Raw genomic sequence first — 27497 nt, forward strand, 5'->3', positions numbered from 1 at the left:
TCTCGGTAGACCTGACGACTTATTTACATTAATGGTTGCAGAGTGAATAGTGTTAGATATCTAAATAATGTAACAGTAGTACAATTAGGAGTACTTGGGCATTCAAAGCAGAAATGTAACCTAAATTATCACTCAAAAGCCCACTCTATACATCAGTGTGCAAAGTTGCCCGAATGGGGTGATACCTGGAAAACATAACTGCTGTAGTACATGCAGGATGTAATGCATTTGAATTTCAAACAAGTGGGCTGAAATACAAATACTAACGGTGCTAAATTACCATAATTTTTCTACATAAACAATAAATAATTTAACATAAAAGCACTCTTCAACAGCTTAATCATGTATTAGGATGGGAACACAAAGGTTCTGTTTGGTCTTCATAAATGTTCTACAAAAGTTAAATAATTAAAAAAATAGAGGGAAACATTCCACGTGGGAAAAATATATCTAAAAACAAAGATGATGTGACTTACCAAACGAAAGCGCTGGCAGGTTGATAGAAACACATACATACACACAAAATTCAAGCTTTCGCAGCCAATGGTTGCTTCATCAGGAAAGAGGGGAGGAGGGGGAGAGACGAAAGGATGTGGGTTTTAAGGGAGAGGGTAAGGAGTCATTCCAATCCCGGGAGCGGAAAGACTTACTGTAGGGGGAAAAAAGGAAAGGTATACGCCCCCCCCCCCCCCCCCACACACACACACACACACACACACACACACACACACACACACACACATACGCGACCATTCGAAAAAGTGTATCAGAGTACTGCCAGGGATGCTGCAATAGACACCCGCCACAAATGTCGTTCTTGTAAAAGGGCACAAGACGTACGACACGGCTTGGTGCCATAACATTTGTCACCCTCCATGACCGGCTTTCGCAGCCTGCTTCAGATTTTTATCTGAGAGTTTTTATCCCACCTGCTGTTCCAGATTTGAGTTGGCGTTTCACTCAGTGTTGCATGTCATTATCTCATTTTCTGACAGATGCATTATGCGTCAGTGGGAGACTGAATGGTTGCCGGTGACAGACAACAAACTGCGGTCGCTCAGATCGAACACAGAGGCTTGACGGACTTCGTGTCAGCCTCGCCGCTGGAAGGAGGTTTTGCTTACCGCACTGCACATTGGGCATAGCCCTCTCACACACGGCTTCCTCCTCCGGCAGGAGGATCCTCTATTCTGTGAAGTTTGTGGCGTGCCACTTTCAGTTCAGCATATTGTGGCTACTTGTGTCCTCTATACTGATATTAGGGCAGCCCTCGGTCTCGTTGGTGATCTGCACACCGTCCTTGCAGGTACCAAAACCAGTGATGAAATTTTGTGAATGGTCAGGCCTCATCCCTAAACTGGTAAGGAAGGGTGGGAGAGTTTAATACGTTATAAACTGCTCTGCACGTGGGGACATCCTCTGTCCCCACCCACGAGTTTTGCACGTTGACTTTTCCTCAGGGCGCCGATGACCGTGATGGCGAGTGCCCCCTCAACTCAAATCGTCATTTCACTCGGCACTTCTCAGATTTTGGAGAACAGTATCCCACAAGGTTCTATGTTATGTGTCACACTCTTCCTGGTAACCATCTATGGGCTTGCAGCTTCTGTTGGGCCTCTGGTTACACCGACGATTTTTGCATATGGTGCCACTCTCACTTGGTACAATCTGCTTAGTGCCAGCTCCGAGGTGCCATCTGACCGTCTGACAGGCCTCCCTGGCTTCCAGTTTTTTCCCTCCAAAACGTGGGTTATGCATTTTTGTCATTAGCCTACAGTACAGCTCCTGGATGTTGCAGCACAGTCCCATTTTCTGGGCCTTAGTTTTGATAAAAAGCTGATGTGACTGCCCCTTAGTCCCCGCCTGAAGACTACATGCGTGAGGAAGATAAATGTCTCCACCTCCTGGCCCACACATCTTGGGGTGCAGACTGTGCTACTTTTCTCCATCTTTACACGGGGTGTACACAGTCCGGGGAAAGTCTGGGAATTTTTTCATCTGGGAGAAAACGGAGAAACCCAAGAATTTTTCGGAATCTCGGGAATTTTTCATTGTTTTAGCTTTCAGTTAAATTTTTGTAATTTCGACTGGGAAGAATTGATTCTATAGCAAAGAATGTTACTGTGCTCTGCTACGGGAGAATGATACTGCAGCAGTAAAATATTAATGAGAGAGAAAAAAAAATAAAAATAATGCGCCATTTACACCAATAAAACACCGCGCACACACAAGCGTCTGTAAACTGCACAAATATGTCAAAGGCCTTGGGGCGAATACTATGTAATACTTCGTAACAGTAAACTAATTTCTATGAGCATGACGTCACAACTGTTTGCGTTAGGTTCATTTGACCAGTAGGTTCATTTGACCAGTTGCCAGTGGGCTGGTGCGCATGCGCAGTCAACTCACGTATGAGCAGTACCTTCTCCCGCTTCCTGCTACTTGAAGTGTGGCTGTTAACTGTATCGGCAGTAGCAGCCAGATGCCAATGAGAAATTTTCTTATGCGCCCTAGCTGCCAGATTCGCGCATGCACAGAGTTGAAACTTCCTGGCAGATTAAAACTGTGTGCCTGACCGAGACTCGAACTCGGGACCTTTGCCTTTCGCGGGCAATTGCTCTACCAACTGAGCTACCCAAGCACAACTCGCGCCCCTTTCTCACAGTTTGGAAGGTAGGAGACGAGGTACTGGCAAAGTAAAGCTGTGAGGACGGGGCGTGAGTCGTGCTTGGGTAGCTCAGTTGGTAGAGCACTTGCCCACGAAAGACGAAGGTCCTGAATTCGAGTCTCGGTCCGGCACACAGTTTTAATCTGTCATGAAGTTTCATGTCAGCGTACACTCTGCTGCAGAGTGAAAATCTCATTATGCACAGAATTGTCTGAGTTGCAGTGGGGAGGGGGTTAGTCTCCGTGCAACCCATGTTTGCGTTATATGATTTCGCTGTTTCCTCTTGGTTTACAGCTCCCACACCAAATGAAAAGAAAATGGATTTCTGTGGCTGGAAGCTATCAAGTGAATTAAAATACATTCACTTAATTAAGGAGGACAAAATATATTATTAGTTCCAGTTTTCTGATTTCATTTTATTTCCTAGTTTATTAATAGTCAAGCATTAATTGCCTTGCAGAGCAATGAAGTTATTTTTGTCAGTTTGCTAAAGAAATTTGGCTTTATTAATCTTTCAACTAAGGCAATCAATTTATTTGAAACGAAGTGTTTCATTCCACAGTATTGGCTAGTTGCAACTGTTTGCTGAATTTCAAGTCCACATTTTCATCTTTTGCCATTATGCCATAATTACGAACCAAATATGAGAGTGTACAGTACTGGTACTCCAAGAAAATTAACCCACACTGAAAAGCTTAATATCAGAGGGGACTTTCTTCATTGTGAATCTGGAAAAAACCAATGTGCACTTAAAGCAGACTTTTGCATTTTAGTATGGTTTACAAAATTCCGATGCTCCTGGAGTATCCTCTGATGTCCTATTTCTTTTGCAGCATAACGTAAGCTCTCTTAGTGCTTTATACATACGATCCGACAGACTTCCTACACCACTGTAGCTGCGCAAGCACAATAATGCTTGTTTTCTGGCACTCTCTGGCAACTGCTAAATTGAACATATTACTAACAGTCTCGGAATAGTATTGCGAGCGGTGGTTCGAAAAGTGTTACTTTCAAGTAAATTCCTTTTTACACAAGATGAATTATGTTAACATATGAGAAAGTGGGATAAATTTCTTAAATCACAGAGCCTTTAAAACTGAATACTTTGAGGACCAGCCACTTATGAGAATTTTGAGCCAGGAAGACCAGACATCTATGGCATCATTTTAAATTTACTGGCACATTTGTGTGATTGTATATTAAAAATGTATATATTTGCGTATATCACGCAAAAAAAATCCATATTACACGTGAAAGCTTAGCTTCTCTTGTAGCTTATTAATCTTACAGACCAATATTATATATGAAAGCTTAGCTTTCCTTGTAGCTATACCATGTGCATTAACTTTTCCTCTTAGTGTGTTCGCACTATGTAACAGTAATCTTGCTATTGGCTGACTATAACACATGTCCTACGCTCTGAATATCTGCTGTCATTGGCTGGCGCAATCACGTGGCATGAGATACGACTGGCTTACAAAAGGACATCGCAATCTAGATTTCAACAATCCAGAAACTAACGTCCTGTATTTGGTGCAATTCAAATTTATACTTTTGTAATACGCAAATATGCACTCAGTGGTTTTTCCAAAACTTCCCTCTTTTTTCTTTAAATCAAAAGTCTATTCAAAACTTCTCTCGCCAACCCCCCCCCCCCCCCCCCCCCCCCCCCCCCCTCCGGCAAGTTCTACGCTAGTGTATAAAATGTTAATTATCAAAGAGTTGATAAGTTTTAAACTTCCAAGGGAAAAAATCTACGGAAGACCTATTGTCACGTAGCACAGAATAGTATTTTTTAAATGGGATATCCGGTAATTTTTTTCCTTGTCCGTGTATACACCCTGTTACCGTACTCTGGTCTTGTCCAGACGATTATGGTAGTCAGGTTTATGTCTCAGCATCTTCTTCCACTCTGAAAATATTTCATCCTGTTCGCCATTGTGGGGTGCAATCGCAATTTGCCAATTCCCTGACCATCCCGCGTATCCTGTCTTCTTCGCAAATGAGGGATAGCTCCCTCCTGATAACTGCTCACAGATTGGACAGCCGGCTGGAATGTCTCTCTCTTTCCTCTGTCAGGCTCTCCATCTCTACTCACTGGAATGCGCCTCGTGTATTTCCTCCCACACCCTCCTTGGATGGTGCTTAGACCACAGATTAGGACCAGTCTTTTAGGAATTGTTAACACTTGTTGAATAGGTTGCACTGAGTGGAACCACTTACTGCACGTCAATAGTATATGTGGTAAGTTGGTTGTCAATATGTATGTTGGAATAGGACTAATCATGTTTAATCTAGAACATTAAGCTGCTGTAATGCATTTCTTGACTTAGGGTTGAAATATATGAAGTTTCTTAAGGCCTATGTGACATGCTTCTTTTACAAAGGGAGCCAGTTTCAGCCTCTGGTCGTCTTCAGATGTTGGGAGAGGTGCAAAAAGCATTGCAGCCATTGATAGTAGAGACAGTGAAATTGACAATGTCGAATAAATATTACCAGCGTGTCACACTGGGGGTTCGCTCTTCAGCACGGTAGACATTGACAGCTCCAGCTATTGAGCTTTTTTTACATAATGGCTCGTGTAACACCTGCAAATAAATATTCAACAAACTGAAAATAATGCCACCATATAAACATGAACACAGAAATTTTGTCTCTCACAAGAGAGATGGACAGGAAATTGTGGTGAGGTATAGTCTGTCTGTGAACTGAAAAGCGAGCAGCAGTAGCGAGATTGGGGGAGGGATGGCTGGTGTTACCATTCGTGGAAGAACCCTAAAGCTTCTGTATTTTATCATTAAGAATCAATTTCCTTCTAACATTGTAGAACAGTGTGCAAAGATTTACATAGTTTCTGTTCATGTGTGTTACTTGTATTAATACTGATAGTAATTGATATCGGTATTCCGTGTAGAGTCAGTTGCACTTTGTGCAACATAAACATCCTGGGCATGTGTGCCCACTGTGTCACCAGTGATTTGTGAGATGAGCTGCGGAAATGTCAATATAACACCCTGTAGTTGCTTTTTGTGATGTAGTATGTTGGAGAGAATGGGAAATTGCATGCTCGCTCTTAAATTTTCAGACCTATAAATGATGGAAGTGCACGACTACAATCCGGCTACCTACCTTCTCTCTCACTTCCAATGTTCCACCCTGCCTTTCCAGCCTATCACCCCACCTGAACACAGTTGATCCCCTGATACAGTTCTGCTACTCTTACATGTGGTACAAACATTTAATATTTGTTCTTAAACCACATTATTTAACAATATACATTAATTTTATGCCATTAAAATACTATTTTTAATCATTTGTGGTACTTTCAGCCCCTGGAATGTGGAAACCATTAATTCTAGACAAAAAATGATTAGTACCTTCCTTGTAAGAAATTTAACCCATTAGTGCTGGAATTAATTTTTTCGTGATTTTTTAAAAAAATTGCGTTATTATGTCTGTAAAAGGCATAAATTGCACAACAGAGTTGTTTTGACGAAAGTCATTACCGCCAGTAGCGAGATATTTGATGTTGCCATATGGCAACGCTAGGCACTTTCGCTATCTAAATTTATATGGATTACAACTTCAACTAAAATAAGTAGGTTTTGAAATTTCTTATTACATGTACAAGTTTTGTGCAAATTTATTATTCAGTCTTCATCATACAATTGATACTTTATAATACAATAGAATTAATAATCAAAAATCAAACCTTGAACTCAGCATTTTACATGAAGTGGAATAAAACAGTCAGTACACAATCCCACATTACACTTTGAACACATTGTTCTCACAATAGATTTACAGTCGTTGTGTGCACACCTTTTCTTCTTCTTTCCTTCTGTGTGCTGAACGAGGTGGTCAGTCTTATCAAACCTAATTGAATCCGATATGTGGCTGTCGGAACATGCCGTTGATGCAGATGGTCTCCCGGCTCCTTTTGGTAAAGCTTGGTGTCCTTGCAAGTACACTGTTGCTACTTCTCTCTTGAAATCAATCTGAGAAATAGTTTGGTTTCTTACCTCAGATACAGATGGCTCTGGTATATTTGGACGTTGTGTAGCTGTTTCAGGTACAATTGGATCTTGTGCAGTATGCATTGATGGTGCCGGCGGATTACAGTGCTCATAATAGACACCGATCCTTTCGTTATGTGGCATCCTTATTTCAGCATTAGCTCGTAGTTGGCGAGAGGACAGGTGGTCTAATAATCTGTAAAAATAAGAAATGAAATAGCAAATCATAATAAAGTCTGCATCAGTATACAAACAATTACAAACCAGTGATAGGCACACTTACCCGCCAACATGTTCATTTCCCGAATCTTCATCTGTGTCTACATTCGGATCTGGGGGGCTCAATAAACACATCACCTTCAATATTGTCATTATAAAGAATCTCCAGCGCCTCAGCAAGCGAGAAACCTCTTCTAAAACAAAAAAGAGAAAATTCGTCCTTTTACTGAGTACAAGCGCCTAGCGTTGCCATATAGCAACACCGACGTTCAAACGGCCTAAATGAACGTAATTTATTTCACAGCAAGCAGTAACCTCCAAAGAATATATATTTGAGTATTTAAAGAACAGCCATGCTGAAAAACCAAATTATATATCGTAAGTTACTGTGTAAAACATACTTACTCGAACTTACACTCCATTTTTCTTTGTCATTCAGCAAACGACGACTTCCAACACTGCTTACACCGCAGAATTTAAATGTATTGTTAAAACTGTTGCATTGTAGTGATCTTTACAGTCTTGCGGAATGGAATCCAGTGCTGTCAACACTCTCGCTTCTTTGGTGTCGTGGAATCAACAATTTTAAAAAAGTGTTACAAACATTGCCATATGGCAACGCACGGTGCTAATGGGTTAATGTAGGTTAATTTTTTACCAGGGAACATTTTCGGTGGATGCTGCATAGTTCGAGATATTCGAGAGAAACCTAGAAAAGTGACCTTTACAGGTGTCCCCACCCCCATGCTCACACCCCACCCGTGTCTGTATTTGTAGTATGTTGTTCATGATATACATCCTAACACTGTTCAAAAATTTGTCATTTAGCAAATTTTTTTCCCTCATTTGCCTTCGTTATGATCGTGTTAGCCCTACAGTGTTGCAACATTTCAATACTGGATTTTCCACAAATTTATTGCCTCTTTTTAGAAACTATCATTGAGTCAGCATATCAAAAAGAACTTTGTAGGCATCAATTAAATCATTTTTTCAAAGTGAAGTAGCAAAACTTATATCAGGCCGATGGCCAGTTTAGAAGATGGGTACGAGTGTGTTAACATTTCTCCATTTCCAACTTCATCTGTGAAAAATTGACATTTCTCTGTTTGCTGTTTGAAGTAATTAATGTGATGCTAAACTGTCTGAAATATTAAAAAATATAGGGGTAAGTACGGTGAGAAAGAAAGCATCTGAAGTGAACTGTTGCGTAACGTGCAGTTTATACTGCTATATAATCACAGATATTACGAAGAATTTGCAGAGCACTTGATGTCGACATAAAGCGTCTCAATTTTTCCACTACAATGCTTACATTTCCATTCTTTTGTATTCGAATTTTCAGTAGATGCAACTCGTGTTCGCAATCTAAATGTTGAAACAGTTTGCTGGTATTTTGGGATACTGATATGAATAAACATCTTGTTGACAAATAGCCTGTCAGCTTCTGTCTCGGGTTCTTCTATCGATGTTTGTGCTTGAATAGAACTGAACACCACTCAGAAAAAAGTATTAACTACATCCATGTTGGCAAGAACCAGATCGTGTTGTTCCAGGTGTGTGGCCCAAGAGAAATTACAAGCCTGAGCTAAAGACAAAAGCCATAGCTCTCAGGGCAGGCACCTTAATGGCTGTACTTGAGCCAAAGTGATTTGTGTGCCAGGAATGACGTATTATAGAGTAAGCAGCAGTAGCACACAATACTGACTGAAAATAAAGAAAATATAGTCCCGTAGCTTTTCTCGACTGCAAAAATGTATCTCATAACAATAGTAATAGTGCTGGACAATGTACAGCAAATCATAAATAAAATTAAAGAACAAAACAAATTTATTGATAGGAAGCCAAGCAGAAAATGGTATGGGATATGCACTAAAGATCAGAAATGAACTCTATATACCTGCTTTAAACTCAACAGTTCCTATGACGTCATCTCCAAATTAATCATCTTCTTACGCTCTGAGCCTCAACTTGGGAGACTCCACTGCTGTCCATTTAACCGAAAACTCGTCATCGAGTCTGTTGTAGGGTACAAGTGGATGATCAGCATAGAAAGAGGAGCAAATGCTCGAGTTTGCAAGTTTAGTCGAGACATGTGCAACCACTGGGCGTGGCGATAATCATAAAACAGTACAATGACTGATCAGTAGTGCTAACTACTCATTGTACTGATTTGTATTTGTCGATTCTCATTTAATATTGACAGGGTGACTCAAAAATGATTTTACAGCTCTGGAATGATATAGAAATTTATTGAGAACTCACAGAATTTGTAGGTGTGCCATTTGCTAGCAAATGACCTCAAGTTTCACATACGTGTCGTAGGTCGTTTTGGTTCAATGTGACACTGAAAAATGTGAAATGCCTACAAAAAACACAAATTATGGCAGAGGTAAATGCCGTATAGTTCAGTGACTTTCATGGACTAGAGGACATAACGACAGGGTCTAGGTAAAAAGTCACTGGAATTGCCCGAGGATATAATTATATTTTTGATACTGCTTGCTAGACTCACCACTTTCCTTGCTTCTTTAATGACAATTTTCTGCCATTGCTTGTGCTGATGCTTTTGTTAACGGTTTTTGCATTCCTGTTGCCGTGAAGTTTTTGTTATTTGTGGCCACGTAATGTTTGATCTGTGAAAAATCGTTTCGATGATGTCGAAGTGGCTGTGGTATGGTGGAAGACTGAGAACTCTGTGTTCACGTTCTTTAGCTGCCGTGTCAACGTACTGTTGAAACTCGGAATTCCCTTTTTTCACTGTGCCAATCATTATTTGTTGGCTCGATAGGCGTCGGAGTGCACATTGCTTTATCAAAAGTGTTGTGGTACACAACAGTTGTAGCTGTCTCACAATGGCAAATTTTCCAAAATCCAATAAACTTTTTTTGAAAATAATGATTGTCCTGAAATTAATTTAAAAGCAACAAAAATATCAGGTGGTTATAATTAAAGTGCAGTGAAACTGGACAGATATGCTAATGTATTAATACAGAACTGATTTCCACTGGTGAGAAGTTAGTCCCAGTTGTGGTCACCAAGTGCAAATCTGGCACTGGACACTGTTTGTATGACGGTATGACTTCCACGCTGTTGTTTGACAAGCCATAACGTAAGAGAACAGTACGACTATCAAGAAGAGAGGCCGTATGCTGTTAGTGAAACTGTTTTATGTGAATGGCAGCAATTACAAAGCTGCATTGAGAGACTGAGATGTCCGATGTGAGGCCCAACGTCGTTAGACGATTTAAAGGTGACGTTGACAAAATTTGAAAACATGGTTGAGCTTGGCATGTGATCTAGAAGAGGAAGATGCTCTATCCTGGTGGAAGTTATTGATGAGATTGTTGTAGCTGTTACTGATCATGCAGCTAATGCTTGTGCAGTGTCGCAAGAATTGCCCACCCTATAGTAAGCAGTACAGAAACTTTGCTGTCTGTTTTGCACTGGTACCAGTACAAGACCCAGATGATGTAGCAGCTGAAATCACATCATCCACAGCAACACAGAATTTGCTTTTCAGTTTCTGGCATGGATTGCAGTTGATGACATGTGGCCGGGCAATATTCTCTGGGGAGATGAGGCACAGTTAAAGTTAGAGGGTGCAATGAATACACAGAATTACCAAATTTTGGGTACTGCTAAACTGTGTAATATGCATGAAGAGCAGTTGTAGTCACTTTATGTGACTGTGTGGTGTGAATTCTGTAAGACATGTCATGTCATGTCTACATCTACACGGTTACTCTGCAATTCACATTTAAGTGCTTGGCAGAGGGTTCATCGAACCACAATCATGCTATCTCTCTACCATTCCATTCCCAAACAGCGTGCGTGAAAAATGAACACCTTAACCTTTCTGTTTGAGCTCTGATTTCTCTTATTTTATTTTGATGATCATTCCTACCTATGTAGGTTGGGCTCAACAAAATATTTTCGAATTCGGAAGAGAAAATTGGTGACTGAAATTTCGTAAATAGATCTCGCCACGACGAAAAAGTCTTCGCTTAAATGACTTCCATCCTGATTCGCGTATCGTATCTGCCACACTCTCTCCCCTATTACGTGATAATACAAAACGAGCTGCCCTTTTTTGCACCCTTTCGATGTCCTCCGTCAATCCCACCTGGTAAGGATCCCACACTGCGCAGAAATATTCTAACAGAGGACGAACGAGTGTAGTGTAAGCTGTCTCTTTAGTGGACTTGTTGCAGCTTCTAAGTGTCCTGCCAATGAAACGCAACCTTTGGCTCCCTTTCCCCACAATATTATCTATGTCGTCATACTTAGTTGAATTGACAGCCTTGAGAATTGTACTATTTATCGAGTAATAATCGAATTCCAACGGATTTCTTTTGGAACTCATGTGGATCACCTCACACTTTTCATTATTTAGCGTCAACTGCCACCTGCCACACCATACAGCAATCTTTTCTAAATCGCTTTACAACTGATACTGGTCTTCGGATGACCTTACTAGACGGTAAATTACAGCATCATCTGCGAACAACCTAAGAGAACTGCTCAGATTGTCACCCAGGTCATTTATATAGATCAGGAACAGCAGACGTCCCAGGACGCTTCCCTGGGGAACACCTGATATCACTTCAGTTTTACTCGATGATTTGCCGTCTATTACTACGAACTGCGACCTTCCTGACAGGAAATCATGAATCCAGTCGCACAGCTGAGACGATACCCCATAGGTCTGCAGCTTGATTAAAAGTCACAGTGTATGAGTTGTGTTGGTCAAGCACCACACTTGAGTCACGCGTGCAGCTAGCACTCGACAGCTTTGTGCCTCTCGTGTGTCAGCTGTGGTTTGAGGACCAGTGTCTCCTGCTGCTCAATGTGTCACTTCTGCGGAGCAGAACATGAGCCACATGTCAGTTTTTCAGGAGCCTCTGACATCAGTGGCTGTTGGAAAGCCGCAGTTGCTTTGTAATCCATTGCGCATGTGCAGTGCATACTGTACCGTGTACAGAAACTTAACGAGGTATCATATGTGAGAGGGTTTAATTATACATCTAGTGATATAAAGATATCATCCGAGTGTTTTATATTTCATTGTTGTTACACAAATAAAGAACAATAATTTTTATCTGTGTTTGTTATTTGTCATTTTTCCCATCACTTACGAGCAGTCTGATATAACTGTGTAATATGTGGATTTCAGGTGCTGTTCAAATCGGCCGCATTCAGCCACGTGTCTGCTGAGGCAGATGTAGAGACAGTGGATGATAACCACCAACATAGGAGGCAGTTGGATGATCCCAGGTCCGCCACTGCCGGCATACCGAGAACCCCTATTTTGGTGAGGAAATTGGAAATTGAGCACTAATAATCGAGCTGTTACTTGACTTGTACGCAAACTGACATAATGTAAATGGTAAGATTTTTTGTGAGTGGAAGCAAAAACCGTACTGATAAACAAGTTGTCGCAATTCCATTCCTTATAAAAGCTTTCGATGACACACTGTTGATCTTATTACTGACTCCACATCTCTGGAGTAGTGTCAACCACATTGTTTCATATTTTTGATACAGACAAAATCACCTGCATTTTCACTAAGAATAGTATCTTACAGCTCACATATAAGGGATTGTTTCATGTTATTTTTTTCTGAGAAAAACAAGTTTTTAGTGTCGGATGACTCGTCTCAGTAATCGGTGTTATGTCCACCACCGTATAAAAGTACAGTGCGACTCACGTCAACTGGTTTGGGGAAACCTGTTTTGTCCGGTGTCAGGAGGAGGCAAATGTAAAAGTGTTGGGACATTAATCATTGACAGCTCAAACATATGGTAAATGATGGTATCCCTTTAGGAAATGGTGTCGAGGGACAGGAAAGGACACCAGATGCACTCGGTGCCTATGCCTGGAGGCCTCATTAAACATGTTGAAGAGGCAGCTCCAGCAGCCATTGAGGGAACAGGGTGCAGCCAGTTCCAGATTGTGCCGCACGTTGGAACAAGTGGTGCCTGTCGTCAGTGCTCTGAGGTCATTCTTGGGTCATTCCAGCGACTAGCAGAGAAGGTCGAGTGTCTGGACGAAGCTCACAATTTGCAGTATTGTCCCAGAATTGATGGTGGCCCTTTGGTTCTGAGTGGAGTGGAAGGACTGAACCAGAGATTCTAAAGTTCTGTGAGAAACTAGGCTGCGACTACCTGGACTTACGACATACAGTTCAAAACTGTAGGGTTCCCCTGAATGGGTCAGGAGTTAACTACACACTACACACTCTTGTAGCTGACAGTGTGTGGGGTGCACACGAGGGTACTTTAGATTAGGTGACTTGCCAGCCAATTCAGATAATGATAGGTGTAGGAAACCATGGAGTATCAGTGTAAGATCAAAAGAAATGCCTCCTACAGGTGAGAGTATAAAAATCCTAATGGTAAACTGCTGAAGCATTTGCAAGAAAGTGCCCGAGTATGAAGTGCTCATGAAAAGCAGTGAAGCTCACATAATACTAGGTACAGAAAGCTGGTTGAAACCTGAGATTGGTAGCAGTGAAATTTTCGGGAAAATTTAAGGATCGGGAAATGGAAGTGGTATATTTTTTGCAGTAGGCAGGAAACTCAGATCCACCACAGTAGAAATTGAAGCTGCATGTGAGATAGTTTGGGCTAGACTCAGTGTCAGGTGTCCCATATAATAATACCTGGGTCCTTCTATTGCCCACCCTGATGTTACTGAAAACTTTATAGAGAAAACCTCAGTTCTTTTGTACCCCAATCGCACTGTATGCCTTGGTGGATACTGTAATCACCCAACAATTGGGAAAATTACAGTTTTGTCAGTGGTGGGTGTATAAGACATCCTGTGAAACTTTACTGAATGCCTGCTCTGAAAAGTCCCTAGAACAGATAGTTCACACCTCCACTTATGATGGAAATAAACAGGATGCAACAGCCAAAATATAACTAACCTCTTGGAGGATCTCCACATGTAAACTGGTATCAATGACCATGACACAGTTGCATCAACACAAATTACCAAAGTACAAAGGACAACTAAAACACGTAGGAAGTTGTATATATTCAGTAAACCAGATACAAAATCAATATAGTCATATCTCAGTGAGGAACTTGAAACTTTCATCACAGGCCAGTAGCATGTTGAGGAACTCTGAGGTCCGGTGTGTCGGCCAGTCTGTGGATGGTTTTTAAGGCAGTTTTCCGTCTGGCTTGGTGAATGCGGACTGGTTCACCTTATTCCACCTCAGTTACACTATGTCGGCGATTGCTGCACAAACAGTTTCTCCACGTACGCTTATACCACTGTACCACACAAACATTGAGGTTACACTCGTCTAGTGTGAGAAATTCCCGGGGGGTCCACTCGGGGCCAAACTGCACAATAACCCTGGGTTCGGTGTGGGGCGGCGGTGGGGTGAGTGGACTGCTGTAGCCTGTTGTGGGGTTGTGTACCACTGCGGGCTTCGGCGGGGGCGAAGCCTCGCTGTCATTTCTAGGTCCCCAGTTCCATACACTACAATGCACTGGATAGTACTCAGAAGAACAGTTCATAATGGAAGGGACCCTCCATAGTATACATTCGCTGTAAAAAAAGACATTCTGAAGAATCAAAAAATACTGCATAATACATGTAAAACAAAGTGTAGGGCAAGAGACAGACAGATACTGAATGAAATACATTTGGTTGTCAAGAGAGCAACATGTGGGGCGTTCAAGGACTACCGTAGCAGAATATTGTCAAGCGATCCTTCACAGAAACCAGAAAAATTCTCGTTGTACAAACAAGCTGATAGTGCCACCAGAGTTAATGTTGAGTCCCTAGTGAATGAGACAGGAATTGAAATTGAGGGTAGCAAAAGCTGAAATTCTTGAATCCAATTTCAAATGTTCCTTTACAAAGGAAAACGTAGGACAGTAGCCCCAATTTATTCCTTATACCGATGACAAGATGAGTGAAGTAAGTATTAGTGTCAGTGGTGTTGGGAAACAGCTGAAATTGTTAAAATTGAACGTAGCTCCAAGGCCCGACAGTATCCCTGTCAGATTCTATCCTGAATTTGCAGCTGAGTTAGTCTCTTGTCTAACTATAATCTATCATAGATCCCTTGAACAAAAAACAATTCATGGAAAGGTCACACCTGTGTACTAGAAGGGTAGTAGAAGTGATCCACAAAACTACCGTCCAGTATACCTGACATCATTTTGTTGTAGACTCTTACAACATATTCTGAGCCCATACATAATGAGGTATCTTGAACAGAATGACCTTTTCAATGCCAACCAGCACGGATGTCAAAAACATCGATCATGTTAAACCCAACTTGCACTTTCTCACATGATATACTGAAAGCTTTGGGTTGAGGCAGCCATGTAAATGCATTGTTTCTCGATTTCCGAAAAGCAGTTTTCTCAGTACCACACCTATACTTATTGTCAAAAGTACTATCGTACGGGGTCTCATGTGAAATTTGTGACTGGACTGAGCACTTTTTGATAGGGTGGATGTAGCATGTTATCTTGTATGGAGAGTCATAGTCAGATGTAGAAGCTACAATGAAATGAACACCCTTAGCTGCTTACAGGCGTTGACATACGTCAACGGGGACAGATGAAAATGTGTGTCCCGACTGGGACTCGAACCCGGAATCTTTGGGTATGTCCCCGGGAAGTGTGTTGGTATCGTTGATATTAATGTTGTATATTAATGATCTTGCAGACATTATTAATAGTAAAATCAGGTGTTTTGCAACTGATGCAGTTATCTTTAATGAACAGGGTGTATATGACCCGGGAGATCCGGTAAAAACCCTGGAATTTTTTCATCCGGGAGAAAACCGGGAATTGTTTAGAATTCTGGGAAGTTTTCATTGTTTTCATTTACAGTTAAATTTTTGCTATTTTGACTGGTAAGAACCAATACTCTAACAAAGGATATTACTGTATCCCGCTACTGCAGAATAATACTGTGCAGCAACAAAACATGAATGAGAGGGGAAAAAAAAACGAAAAAAAACTTAAGTTTCAAAGGAAATGCGCTGTATAGAACAACAAAACAGTACTCGTACAAGTGTCTGCCAACAGCAAAGTGTGTCAAAGGCTTTAGGGAGACTATTCAATGCTTTGTAATAACAAATTGCCTCGGATGAGCGTGGCGTGACAACTGTTTAAATTAGATTCATTCGAGCAGTTGCGGGCGGATTCTTGCGCATGCGCAGTTGAGTTGCGTATGAGTAGTAACTTCTCCCGCTTCTGGTTACAGAAGTGTGGTTGGGCGCCACTACTTAATATTGCCCCGGTTCTGAAATTAGTAAATCTGGGGCTGATGCACAGAGCAGTCTCACTTGTGGTGGGGAGGTGGGTCGCCTCCACGTGACCTGTGTTTACGTTTAGTGATTTTGTTGTTTTCTCTTCGTTTATTGATCTCACGTCAAAAGATAACAAAACGAATTTTTGTGGCCGGGAGCTATCAAATGAATTAAAGTAGGTTTGTGTTATTACGGAAGGCTAAAATATGTTGATCGTTTTAGATTTTATTTCCGCCTTTCTGGTAGTCAAACATTAATCACCTTACAGAACAATGAAGTTATTTTTGCCGGTTTGCTAAAGAGATTTGGCTTTTATTAATCTTTTTTGTTGAGGCAGTCAATTTATTTGAAATGAAGTGTTTAATTTCACACTATTGGCTAGTTTCAACTGTTCACTGCATTTCAAGTGCACATATGGCATTATGCCATAATAAAGAACCAAACATGAGATAAAACAGTACTGGTACTCCAAGAAAATTTACATATGAGTGCGCATTTTAAACCGAATTGTGCGTTTTAGTATGGTTCACGAAATTCTGAGGTTCTTGAAGTATCCTCTGGTGTCTTGTTTCTTTTATGACATAATGTAAGATCTTTTAATGTTTTACACATACGAACATATGGGCTTCCTGTGTCATTGTAGCTGCGCAAGCGCGGTGACGCTTGTTATCTGGCGTTCTTTTGCAACCGCAGAAACGAACCTATTTCTAACAGGTCGCGGGAAAAGATCAGCTATGTGCGGGAATGTACGATGAATTTCTTAAATTACAAAGCGTTTGACTCTCAAATAAAAATCAACTATTTGAGGACGACCATTTAGAAGAATTTCGAGCCCAGATTATCAGACATTTACGTCGTTATTAAAAATTTTACTGGCACATTTGTGTGATGTATCTTGAAGCGTAACAAGTGCCAAAAAGATCAACATTATATGTAGAAGTTTAGCTTCTCTTCCAGCTGATTAATCTTTGAGACCACGTGTCCTATGCTGTCATCAGCTGGCTATGATGGGCTTACCAAAGTGCATCGCAATCTCGATTTCAATGCTTCGGAAAGTGTCATTGCAGTGTTTGGTGAATTCGAATTTATAACTTCGTAATACGAAAATATGCAACGAACATGTTGCTGCTCATCAAAGGTCTTTCAAAACGTGTTTTTCCTTCTTAGTTTCGTTTTCTAAAGTGCCAGGAAATTCTACTCCGGTATATAAAACCATAAACATTCAAAGGATTGATGAGTTTTACAGTGCCGAATAAGAGTATACTGCCACTTAACACGGAAAAAGTGTATCTTCACCTGGGAGAAAGTGTGTTTTTAACCGGGAAAAATCCGGGAATTTTTTTTCCTTGTCCACGTATACACCCTGATGAAGTACTATCTGAAAGAAGCTGCATAAATATTCTGTCAGATCTTAATAAGATGTGAAAGTGGTACAGAGATTCGAAACCTGCTTTAAATGTTCAGAAATGTATAATTGTGCACTTCACAAAAAGCAGCAGCATAGTATCCTGTGACTGTAATATTAGGGAGTCACTTTTAGAATCGACCAACTCCTACAAATACCTGGATGTAATGCTTTGTAGGGATATGAAATGGAATGATAACAAAAGGTTCACTTCGGTTTATTGGCAGAATACTGCGAAAGTGCATTAGTCTACAAAGGAAATTGCTTACAAATCACTCGAGCAACTGGTTCTAGAATATTGTGCAAGTGTGTAGGACTCGTACCAGATAGGACTAACAAGGGATATTGAACATATACAGAGAAGGGCAGCACAAATGGTCACGGGTTTGTTTCATCCATGGGGGAGTGTCACAGAGATACTGAAGGAACTGAGCTGGAAGACTCTTGAAGGTAGATGTAAACTGTACTGAAAAAGTCTGTGAACAAAGTTTCAAGAACTAGCTTTTAATGATTACTACAGTGTGTAAACTTTTAGATGGCAGACCTCTCTGTAGTCCAGAATCGGTAGAAGTCGGTAAATGTCGGGAGGCTTCGGTAGGCACGCAGTTTCGACTGCTGCCAACATTACGTAGCCGATTGTGTTGTACAAGGTAGCCATTGTCGTCAGCTTTGTTATTGTTTTGCGCTGTACTGTTCTGCGTGTTTTTATTGTGCAATAAGTGCTAAACATTATCAAAATGAGTGAAGAGGCAGTTGCTGGCCCATCTCGGAAGTCACCAACAACGCCTACCGGTAGGCCTACGGTTAGAAGGAAACCAGTATTACGTAGCGATGTTCGTCAAATTATATCGCGTGTGATTGAATTCTGCGAAAGGGAAAGTAAGCAGAAAAAATTGCTTCACGTTATATATAGAGATTGACAGTTATGTTATACTATATGACCTGTTTAAGTATATTTAAATTTTATAATTAATAGTTTAACATTGCGGGGAATTAAATAAAAATTGCGAACAGTGGGAATCGAACCTGGGTCCGCGGCATGACAAGCCTTTACGTAATCAATTGCACTACGCATGCTACAGTGACTTAACTGTTGAAACATTGTCCATTACTCTTTTCGGACGTTCGGAGAACCACTCACCAAAGTTTCATTGCAATCGGACGAATGGTTTGTGAGCGCATAGTAGACAAACAGGACGATTTCAGTTTCGTTTACGAACAACATTTAAACCTAGTTTTACTTCCAAACTTATCGTCTGCTTTCGTGTAAGCATGACGTGCAATTTGTAGTGCCAGCACTGCAACTGGTAGGTGTGCCTTGCCTTGCCTTGCCCCCCCCCCCCCCCCCCACCCCCCCCACCCCGCCCGCCAACGGCTCCTCTCCTCTCGCCAGCCGATACTTGCTTCCTCCTCTCCCCTCCCCTCACAACTCTGCCGTCTTACAGTTAACACACTGTACAACCACCTATGTATCGCTCACATAGAAATCATGAAGATAATATTAGAATAATTACTGCATGCACAAAGGCACTCATTCTTCCTGTGCTCCATATGTGAATGGAACAGGAAAAAGCCCTAATAACCAGTACAATGGGGGACACCCTCTGCCATGCACCTCATGGTGATTTGCAGAGTATAGATGTAAACGGAGCTATATGAACGTTCGCACACGTCGGTCAATATTGGCCTCCCTCTTGGATTATTTTGTTATTTATTTGTATTTATTTCTTAATTTTTTTGAAAGTAATTTTCAGATTCGTAAATGTGGCATTTAACCCTTTGTGACGATGTGGTTTCATTTGATTTTGTGGCAAGAGCACAGTGGCTACATTCTTAACCATGCTTCTGGACGTACATGGTGCTGCCATCTAGCGATGAAAATTTGAACTACGCCAATATTTCTCACGTGGTTGCAGTTAGCGATTCAAGTACAAGTGCCATTTTTGTTTGTGGCGTGCTGGTTCTCTTTTTCTTGATTGATGACTGGATTTGTCTTTGAAATGTGAGTTTCACACATGGAACAAATTCATAATACTTATATAAGTACATGCTATATGTATTGCAACAATAATGAAAATCGTGTACTTTTTCCATATTTATTCTGGTGGTTTCGTTTGAAACCACTGTGGCTGCAGGGGTAGTATTAGAAGCTTATCATTTTTTTTTTTTTTTTTTTTTTAAATTTCAGTTTCGCGAATTGTTTTCTCGCAAATTAAAGGATGACGAAGTTCTGGTGTGTCTTTTAGAAGAAATTCCTTCGGATGTGGACTCTGAGATTGACAGTGCCAGTGATAATGAAAGTGATATTTTGGCTGAAGACTGCTCATGATTCACTGGGGCCAAGACCAGTAATATCTAGTGTTGTTTCTGAAAGTGATAATAGTTCTGCAAATGACAGTGATCACAGTTTCAGTTCTGAAGATAACATGCCACTAATAAGGTCTATGAATTTTACATGGGCAAGGGATGACAGTACGATGCATTCTGTCGATTTTTTAGGGGAAGTTGGTGTCAAAGGAAAACTGAAAACTGAAGGTGAAGGTATGCTGCCAGTTGATTTTTTTTAATTTAATTTAATTTTTTTATTTTTTTTTTTTAAATCTATTTGGGGACAATAAGCTGGAATTCATAGTATTACAGACTAATCTTTATGTGGCTCGGAAAGGTAAGAATTACAGACCTCTTGAAAAAGATGAACTCGAGGTGTTTTTGGCTATAAATATTCTAATGGGTATCAAACAACCTTGCACATATCGTGATTGCTGGTCATCACACAACGAACTCGGAGATCAGTACATTTCTTCACTTATTTCATTGAAAAGATTCAGCTGGATTTTATCTCGTATACATGTAAATGACAATGCCCTTATGCCATAAAAAGGGAATAAATGTTACAACAAATTGTATAAAATTCGACCACTAATAAAGCAATTACTGACAAGGTTCAAAGAATGTTATGCTCCTACTAAAGAGCAATCTGTTGACGAATGCATGGTGAAATTCAAATGGCGAATATCATTCAAACAGTATATGCCTCAAAAGCCCATCAAGAGGGGGTACAAAATATGGGTCAGAGCTGACAAAATGGGATGTATCTGCGATTTTGAAGTGTGTACTGGGAAATCAGATGGTGCAGTGGAGAAATGTTTGGGAGAGAGGATTGTAAGAAATTTGTGTGAAGGCTTAGAAGGCAAAGGGTATCACATATATCTTGACAATTTTTTTCTAGTGTTTCACTTTTGCAGACTTGGTTTCCTAGCCTGTGGTACCATTAGAGCCCACAGAAAAGGACTTCCTCCTCTGTAACCGGACAAAGAGTTGCAAAGAGGAGAAAGTGACTGGTCAGTTCGTTCTGATGGAATTGCAGTTCGTTCTGATGGAATTGCATGCATGAAATGGAAAGATAAGTGTTGTCACGTTACTATCAATTGACTCACCTGTAACTTTGAAAGAAGTCGGTAGGAAAGAAAGGGATGGCACAATTACAAAAATACCTTGCCCACAGATAGTTAAATCTTACAATTTGAACGTGGGATGTGTGGATAAAGCGGACATGATGAATAGTTTCTATGCAATTAACAGAAAATCTAGATGCTGGTGGCTCAGACTATTTTGGTATATGATTGATATTTCTATTGGAAATGCATTTATATTATTTTGACTAACCAAGTAGAATGAAAAGAAAAAGCTAAAGGAATTTTGGTGGTGTGTTGTAGCTGGCCTTGTAGGATCCAGTGTTTTCAAAGACAGTCCTGGTCGTCCAAGCGCATTATCTGAACTATGTGCCAAAAAGTGTAAAACTGTTGTTCCAGTGGAAAAACTCGCAACAGACTCTAAACATCTGCCAGTACATGGTACATTGAGGCGATGTGTACACTGCAGCACAGAAGGTAATCCACGTAAAAACAGATGTACATGTTCTTCCTGCCAAGTTCCTCTGTGTTTATCAGCAAAAAGGAACTGTTTTGTGCCCTATCACGAAAAGTAACGAAGTTAATGGGGGTGGTCTCATTTCAAGCCACTGCATTTAGTGTGCAGTGGTTTCATTTGAAACCACCCTGTACCTGCTGAAATACTGCCCAAAAAAATTCTTTTTTCACATTTTTCCATACTAATAAAACAAAAAAAGTTTGTGAAATGATTTTATTTATTTTGCATATGAAAGAGTTAATATATTTTATTAATTGCATACATTGTACATGTCCATTCCCGTGAATTTAACAGAAAATATGTAATTAACTTGCAGACATAAAATTACATCAATCTACACACGGTATTATCACAATTGTTAATGATGTAATTAATCCTCCTTCACATGTGATGCTGAAGTATGCTTACAGCTCTTTCTGTACAATTTTGTGAGAACCAGGATTAACCCGTAGGACTTAATTTCTGCTCTGTTTGCACATTGGAAATGTGGTTTTCCCGTTGAATACTTTTCTGTTGTTCTGGGGGATTGTAGGCTGCTGTTTTCCCTTCAAATCATTTTCCATTGCTCTGGAACATCAGAGATCTATTTTCCCATCAAAAACAAGAGAAGTCGTGTTTTATATGTTCTCCTGTCTCACTTGCATACTTAAAAGTATATTTTCTTGTGGCAGAAATTTTATAACTGTGTGTATGCAACCTTGCTTTAAGATATACAGATTTCAGAAAATTTATTAATAAGCGTGTTCTCGGTCAGTCTATGCCAAGTGATGGAGGTACTTGCATGACCGTCATGGGTTTTGATGAAATTTTGTGTGAATATTCGCAAAAGTCCGCAGTGAACGGTGATAAAGTTTTACTTTTGCCGGTGTAATACTTCCACAGACAGTCATTTGGTTGACCCAACGATGCAGCTATTGAAAGTGCACCCCTGTGTTTTTGGCATCTTTGAGGCATAATATCTCCAGTAAGAAACAAAAGTAGGCCAATGGAAAATCCAGGATGGAGTGTAGCAATATTATAAAAAGGAAAGTTGCTACTTACCATACAGTGGAGATGATGAGTCGCAGATAGGCACAACAAAATGATTGACCCAAACAAAGCTTGACAAAGGCATTAATGGCCGAAACCTTTACTTGTGACTGTCCTTTTGTTGTCAGTGACTCAGCATCTCCACTATATGGTGAGTAGCAACTTTCCTTTTCATAGTATAATTGGAAACAATGTCTGCTGAAAAAATGTGAAGTTAACTTTTTTTTTGTCTCCTGAAGTCATTGCACGGTAAACCTGAAACTTTGCGTGTAGTTACTTATCAAGATCAAGTTGTTGGATATAAAATTTCATTCTTCTACTGCTTTCCATGGTTTTCAAATTGAGTGCCTAGTCGAAGGCTTTTGTAAAAATGCAAAAATTGCTAAAATCTGCCCACATTTATAAAAGAGAGTTCTCTGCACACTCTCTTGTAAACTGTGTTCATTAGAAAGACCATCTACACCACTTGAAAAACTAGATTTGGATTTGCAGTATGAGCATATAAGACCCTAAAAATGACAAGATGGAGGTGAATTGAAAATGGCCCCATATTCTGCTTGTACTCAAATTATACCTGACATCTTTTATTACATTCTACAATTGTGTTTAGGATTACGAATTGAGATGAAATCCGAATAACTCAGAAAACTTCAAACAAGGGGTGTCTCTTTTCGTGACTCGTCGTGACATATTTCAGTCGATTTCTCTGCTAAAGCTACAGAACCTAACTGGTTATAAACTTCACAATTTAACTGTGAATTACCGAGACAGTGGAGATCATGGTAGTACAATTGTTGCATAACAGCTGCAGTGCAAATTGTATAAATGCTGTCTCTAATAGCCTCTCTGTCAATGGGATGTTAAACTCGTAATGTCATGCTGCTCCTCATATAAATAGCCTTTAGGTTTTACAGCACTGTCACATTGTGTAAATTTTGGTGACATTAAAAGCAGTGTTCCTGACTTTTCTAACGTGTTCATGTTAGAGAGAATTATTAGTATGTCTGTCTATTGTGTAATGCTATTGATGTGCTAGTGTAATTCTGGTGATGCCAGTAATAGTCTCCTACTTGAGGCAAACAAAAGTTCACTTGTAATTTTCCACCAAGGTTCGTGGTCACACACACACACACACACACACACACACCACGTGGTCGGCATCTGTAGTGAACTGAACTCCAGGGCAGGTTCCAACCCCTAAATAGCTGTCTCCAGCCAATCATGTTTTGGCATAGTGATACTTCCTGCAGGTCGTGGCTCAAGCTCCCCCCAACCACCGTCTAGATGATAAGCGGGCAGTCTGGCAGCTGGAGGCCCAGAATGGGGAACTATGCTTTCTGAATTTTTTCAAACTGTTGCATCCTTGCATCTAGACGGTGGTTACGTAACCCGTCTGGCTCGGCGTTGGTGGCGCGCCAGCGAGGACGCGCACACCTAGAACAACTAGTGTGCGCGTCCGGAATAACGCTCTCGCTGGCCACTGTGAAACGCTAAGTCCACGCACAGTATATAAGCGAGCGCGCTCTCGCACTACGCTCAGTCTGTGTCTAGCTGCTGCACAGGCAACTGCATTGAACGCCGCTAACATGCCCTACAGGAGATATCGACGTCGTCGTCGCACAACAGTTTACAAAAATATAGAAAACATTGAACTTACTACAACATCAGGAGACAAGAAGAATCGCATTCCAGTGAAGAGTGTTGCAGCCCACACCCTCATCGATGGACCTTGGATGTTCCGTTAATTTTAGCTTGGATATAAACGATGTTACCAAAGGTTGCCCATGATGATTTAAGTGAACCTTTGTTAGAGCAATTTCTTTCTGATACCGAGGGTAAAAATAAATGTATACTACTATACAGAGACAAGTCATTTCTTAATGTGTTACCAAAATTGTCGAAAAGTTCTTGACTGATTTACTTCAAATTTTTACACTATATTATAACAAACTTCGGGTCGGAGATTGGGTACGTAATTTTTGATATATATGATGTATAGATCATATATGCTATATAAAAGGGAAACGTTTTTAGCAAAAATCTCAAACTTCTTAACTGATTTATTTCAACGTTGTACGTCATACTCCTAATAAATGTTTAGATAGACATAGGCTGATAGACTATATAAAAGATAAACATTCAGATCGATATAGGCTTTATGCTTTCTTATACAACATAACTACAGATTTTCTGTTAAATATAACTGCAAGAGAGAAAATGCTATGCCGTGTCAAGGCGCAGTTTTGTTTTTTCTTGCAGTTGGCTTTAAATACATAGTAGTGCATTTAAACCATCAGACAAATTGTTCCCCCCTTATATATTCTTTGTCCTTATATGGAATTTTAAATAAAACTTATATACACAACTGTGTGCTGCTTTTTCTTTATCGTTGTTGGTTTTAATAGAAAACAGTAAAATTGAATTTATGGCTTGTCGGATTACAATTGGATTACTTCTGCGGAGTCTGAATCATCTGAAACTTCATAATCCATTTGCAGAATAAAACTGTGAAATATTATCATTGAAGCTACTATCCTGACAGATCTACCAGTAGCAGTTATCCAATTCCCATTAATATACACTAAGTGATCAGAAGTATCCGGACACCTGGCTGAAAACGACTTATAAGTTCGTGGCGCCCTCCATCAGTAATGCTGGAATTAAGTATGGTGTTGGCCCACCCGTAGCCTTGATGACAGCTTTCACTCTTGCAGGCATACATTCAGTCAGGTGCTGGGAGGTTTCTTGGGGAATGGCAGCCCATTCTTCACGGAGTGCTGCACTGAGGAGAGGTATTGATGACAGTCGGTGAGACCTGGCACGATGTTGGCGTTCCAGAACATCCCATTCTGTAGGATTAAGGTCAGGACTCTGTGCGGGCCAGTCCATTACAGGGATGTTATTGTAGCGTAACCACTCTGCCATAGGTCGTGAATTATGAACAGGTGTTCGATCGTTTTGAAAGATGCAATTGTCATCCCTGAATTGCTCTTCAACAGTGGGAAGCATGAAGGTACTTAAAACATCAAAGTAGGCCTGTGCTGTGATAGTACCACACAAAACAATGAGGGGTGCAAGCCCCCTCCGTGAAAACCACGACCATGCCATAGCACCACCGCCTCCGAACTTTACTGTTTTGCACTACACACGCCGTCAGCTGACGTTCACCGGGCATTCGCCGTACCCACACCCTGCCATCAGATCACCACATTGTGTACCGTAATTTGTCACTCCACACAATGTTTTTCCACTGTTCAGTCACTTTCACACTCCTTACACCGAGTGATGCGTGGTTCGCATTTACCTGCGTGATGTGTGGCTTATGAGCAACCGCTCGTCAATGAAATCAGAGTTTTCTCACCTCCCACCTAACTGTCATAGTACTTACAGTGGATCCTGATGCAGTTTGGAATTCTTGTGTGACAGTCTGGATAGATGTCTGCCTATTATACATGACGACCCTCTTCAACTGTCAGCAGTCTCTGTCAGTCAGCGGACGAGGTCGGCCTGTACGCTTTTGTGCTGTACGTTGTGATGTCCCCTCCCCTTCTTTCTCTCTCTTCCTCCATCGTCGTGGTTTTTTTCATTTCTCCTCTGCTGTCTGAACATTTTTCCTTCTTCCTTCGTCATGCCGAGGCTATATCTCAGGGTTTTCAACAAAAGGGAGGGAGAAGGGGGCTCATATGTGGTTGATCACGATGACATAGTGCTATGTCTGTCACCATCATCTCCATTTAGGGGAGATTAATGACTGAAGCTGAAACTTTTGTCTAAGAAAGGTAAGTGCTCTCTTTTTTTCAAAAGGTGAAAATTACAGTGTAGACTATAATTTTTATCGATCTATTAAATTGAAGGAACATGACACAGTTTATAAAGTTCCAACTTTGAATGAAGTTTATTGATCCCAAGGATCTGAAGTAAAACTCATCCATTCCAAATGTCATTCACAATGAGAGTAGTTAGTTTTCTGGTGTGTGTGTGTGTGTGTGTGTGTGTGTGTGTGTGTGTGTGTGTGTGTGTGTGTGTGTGTGTGTGTGTGTGTGTGTGTGTGTAGTGGTCACCAATGATTGAAATGATCATTCTGGTAATTCCATTACAATATGTTTATTGGTTGCTAACCAACGTATCAATCAATCGACTATTCCGTGATTAATATATGTTGTATTCAAACAGTAAATATGTCGTATTCAAACAGTAAATCAAACCCCATTTACTGTAAGCACCAAGAACGATTACTATAACCTTCAATAATTCTTGAATAATTATTACCAAGTTAATGTTAAGAAATTACAGGGAGTATCAATTAATCCTTCACGCGACTATAACATGTGATAGCCTACCGCGTCTCTCACATTTCGCGCCGTTATTTCAAAGTCCGTCGCGATCTGTTTACAACAAAGTTTGGCCATGGCTCTCTAGAATGTTTTCCAAACCAGGTCCAGATTATGGATTATCAGTTTTAAATCAATTCTTTAAAATTAAAGAGAACCCCCGCTCGATTACAGTTTGTCCGCGCACGTGACCAACTCAGAAGTTATTACCTTTTTCGAAGAAAAAAAAAATCACGCGTAACGCAGCATTGTGATATGCTGTGCAACAACATATTGATTGTTATACAGTGTCAATCGCTCTGCAAAGATTGCACTACAAAAAAAAAAAAAAAAAAAATCTCGACTTGAGATGATGTCATGCGTTACTACCTATTTTGACACTCCTACTCTTATGTGACACAAAGTATATCATACTTTGATGGACATCCCGACAAGATTATTGCTTAAAGATTTCGTGTGCTACTCGGACGACTGCCCGTGTAATGCTACAATGTGTCCCTTCACGTTTCCACTTCACTATCACATCGGAACTGTGGACATAGGAATATTTAGGAGTGTGAAAATCTCATGTACAGATGTATGACACAAGTGACACCCAATCATCTGACCATGTTC

General features: G+C 40.5%; 1 protein-coding gene and 1 non-coding gene across 3 annotated transcripts in view; one reads left to right on the forward strand and one right to left on the reverse strand.

The window, feature by feature from the left end:
* Window positions 1-27497, forward strand: part of LOC126108753 (uncharacterized) — a 120316-nt gene that overhangs the window by 39535 nt on the left and 53284 nt on the right. For both annotated transcript variants that reach the window (XM_049914096.1, XM_049914097.1), the window contains exon 3: window positions 12077-12214. In XM_049914096.1, coding sequence (XP_049770053.1) covers window positions 12077-12214 — 138 coding nt within the window. The remainder of the gene's footprint in view (window positions 1-12076; window positions 12215-27497) is intronic.
* On the reverse strand, window positions 2568-2642 carry Trnas-cga (transfer RNA serine (anticodon CGA)). The gene has a single exon. It is a non-coding gene; the product is annotated as a tRNA-Ser (tRNA).

Source organism: Schistocerca cancellata, chromosome 11 (genome assembly GCF_023864275.1).
Source record: "Schistocerca cancellata isolate TAMUIC-IGC-003103 chromosome 11, iqSchCanc2.1, whole genome shotgun sequence".
In the NCBI taxonomy this organism is placed as follows: domain Eukaryota; kingdom Metazoa; phylum Arthropoda; class Insecta; order Orthoptera; family Acrididae; genus Schistocerca; species Schistocerca cancellata.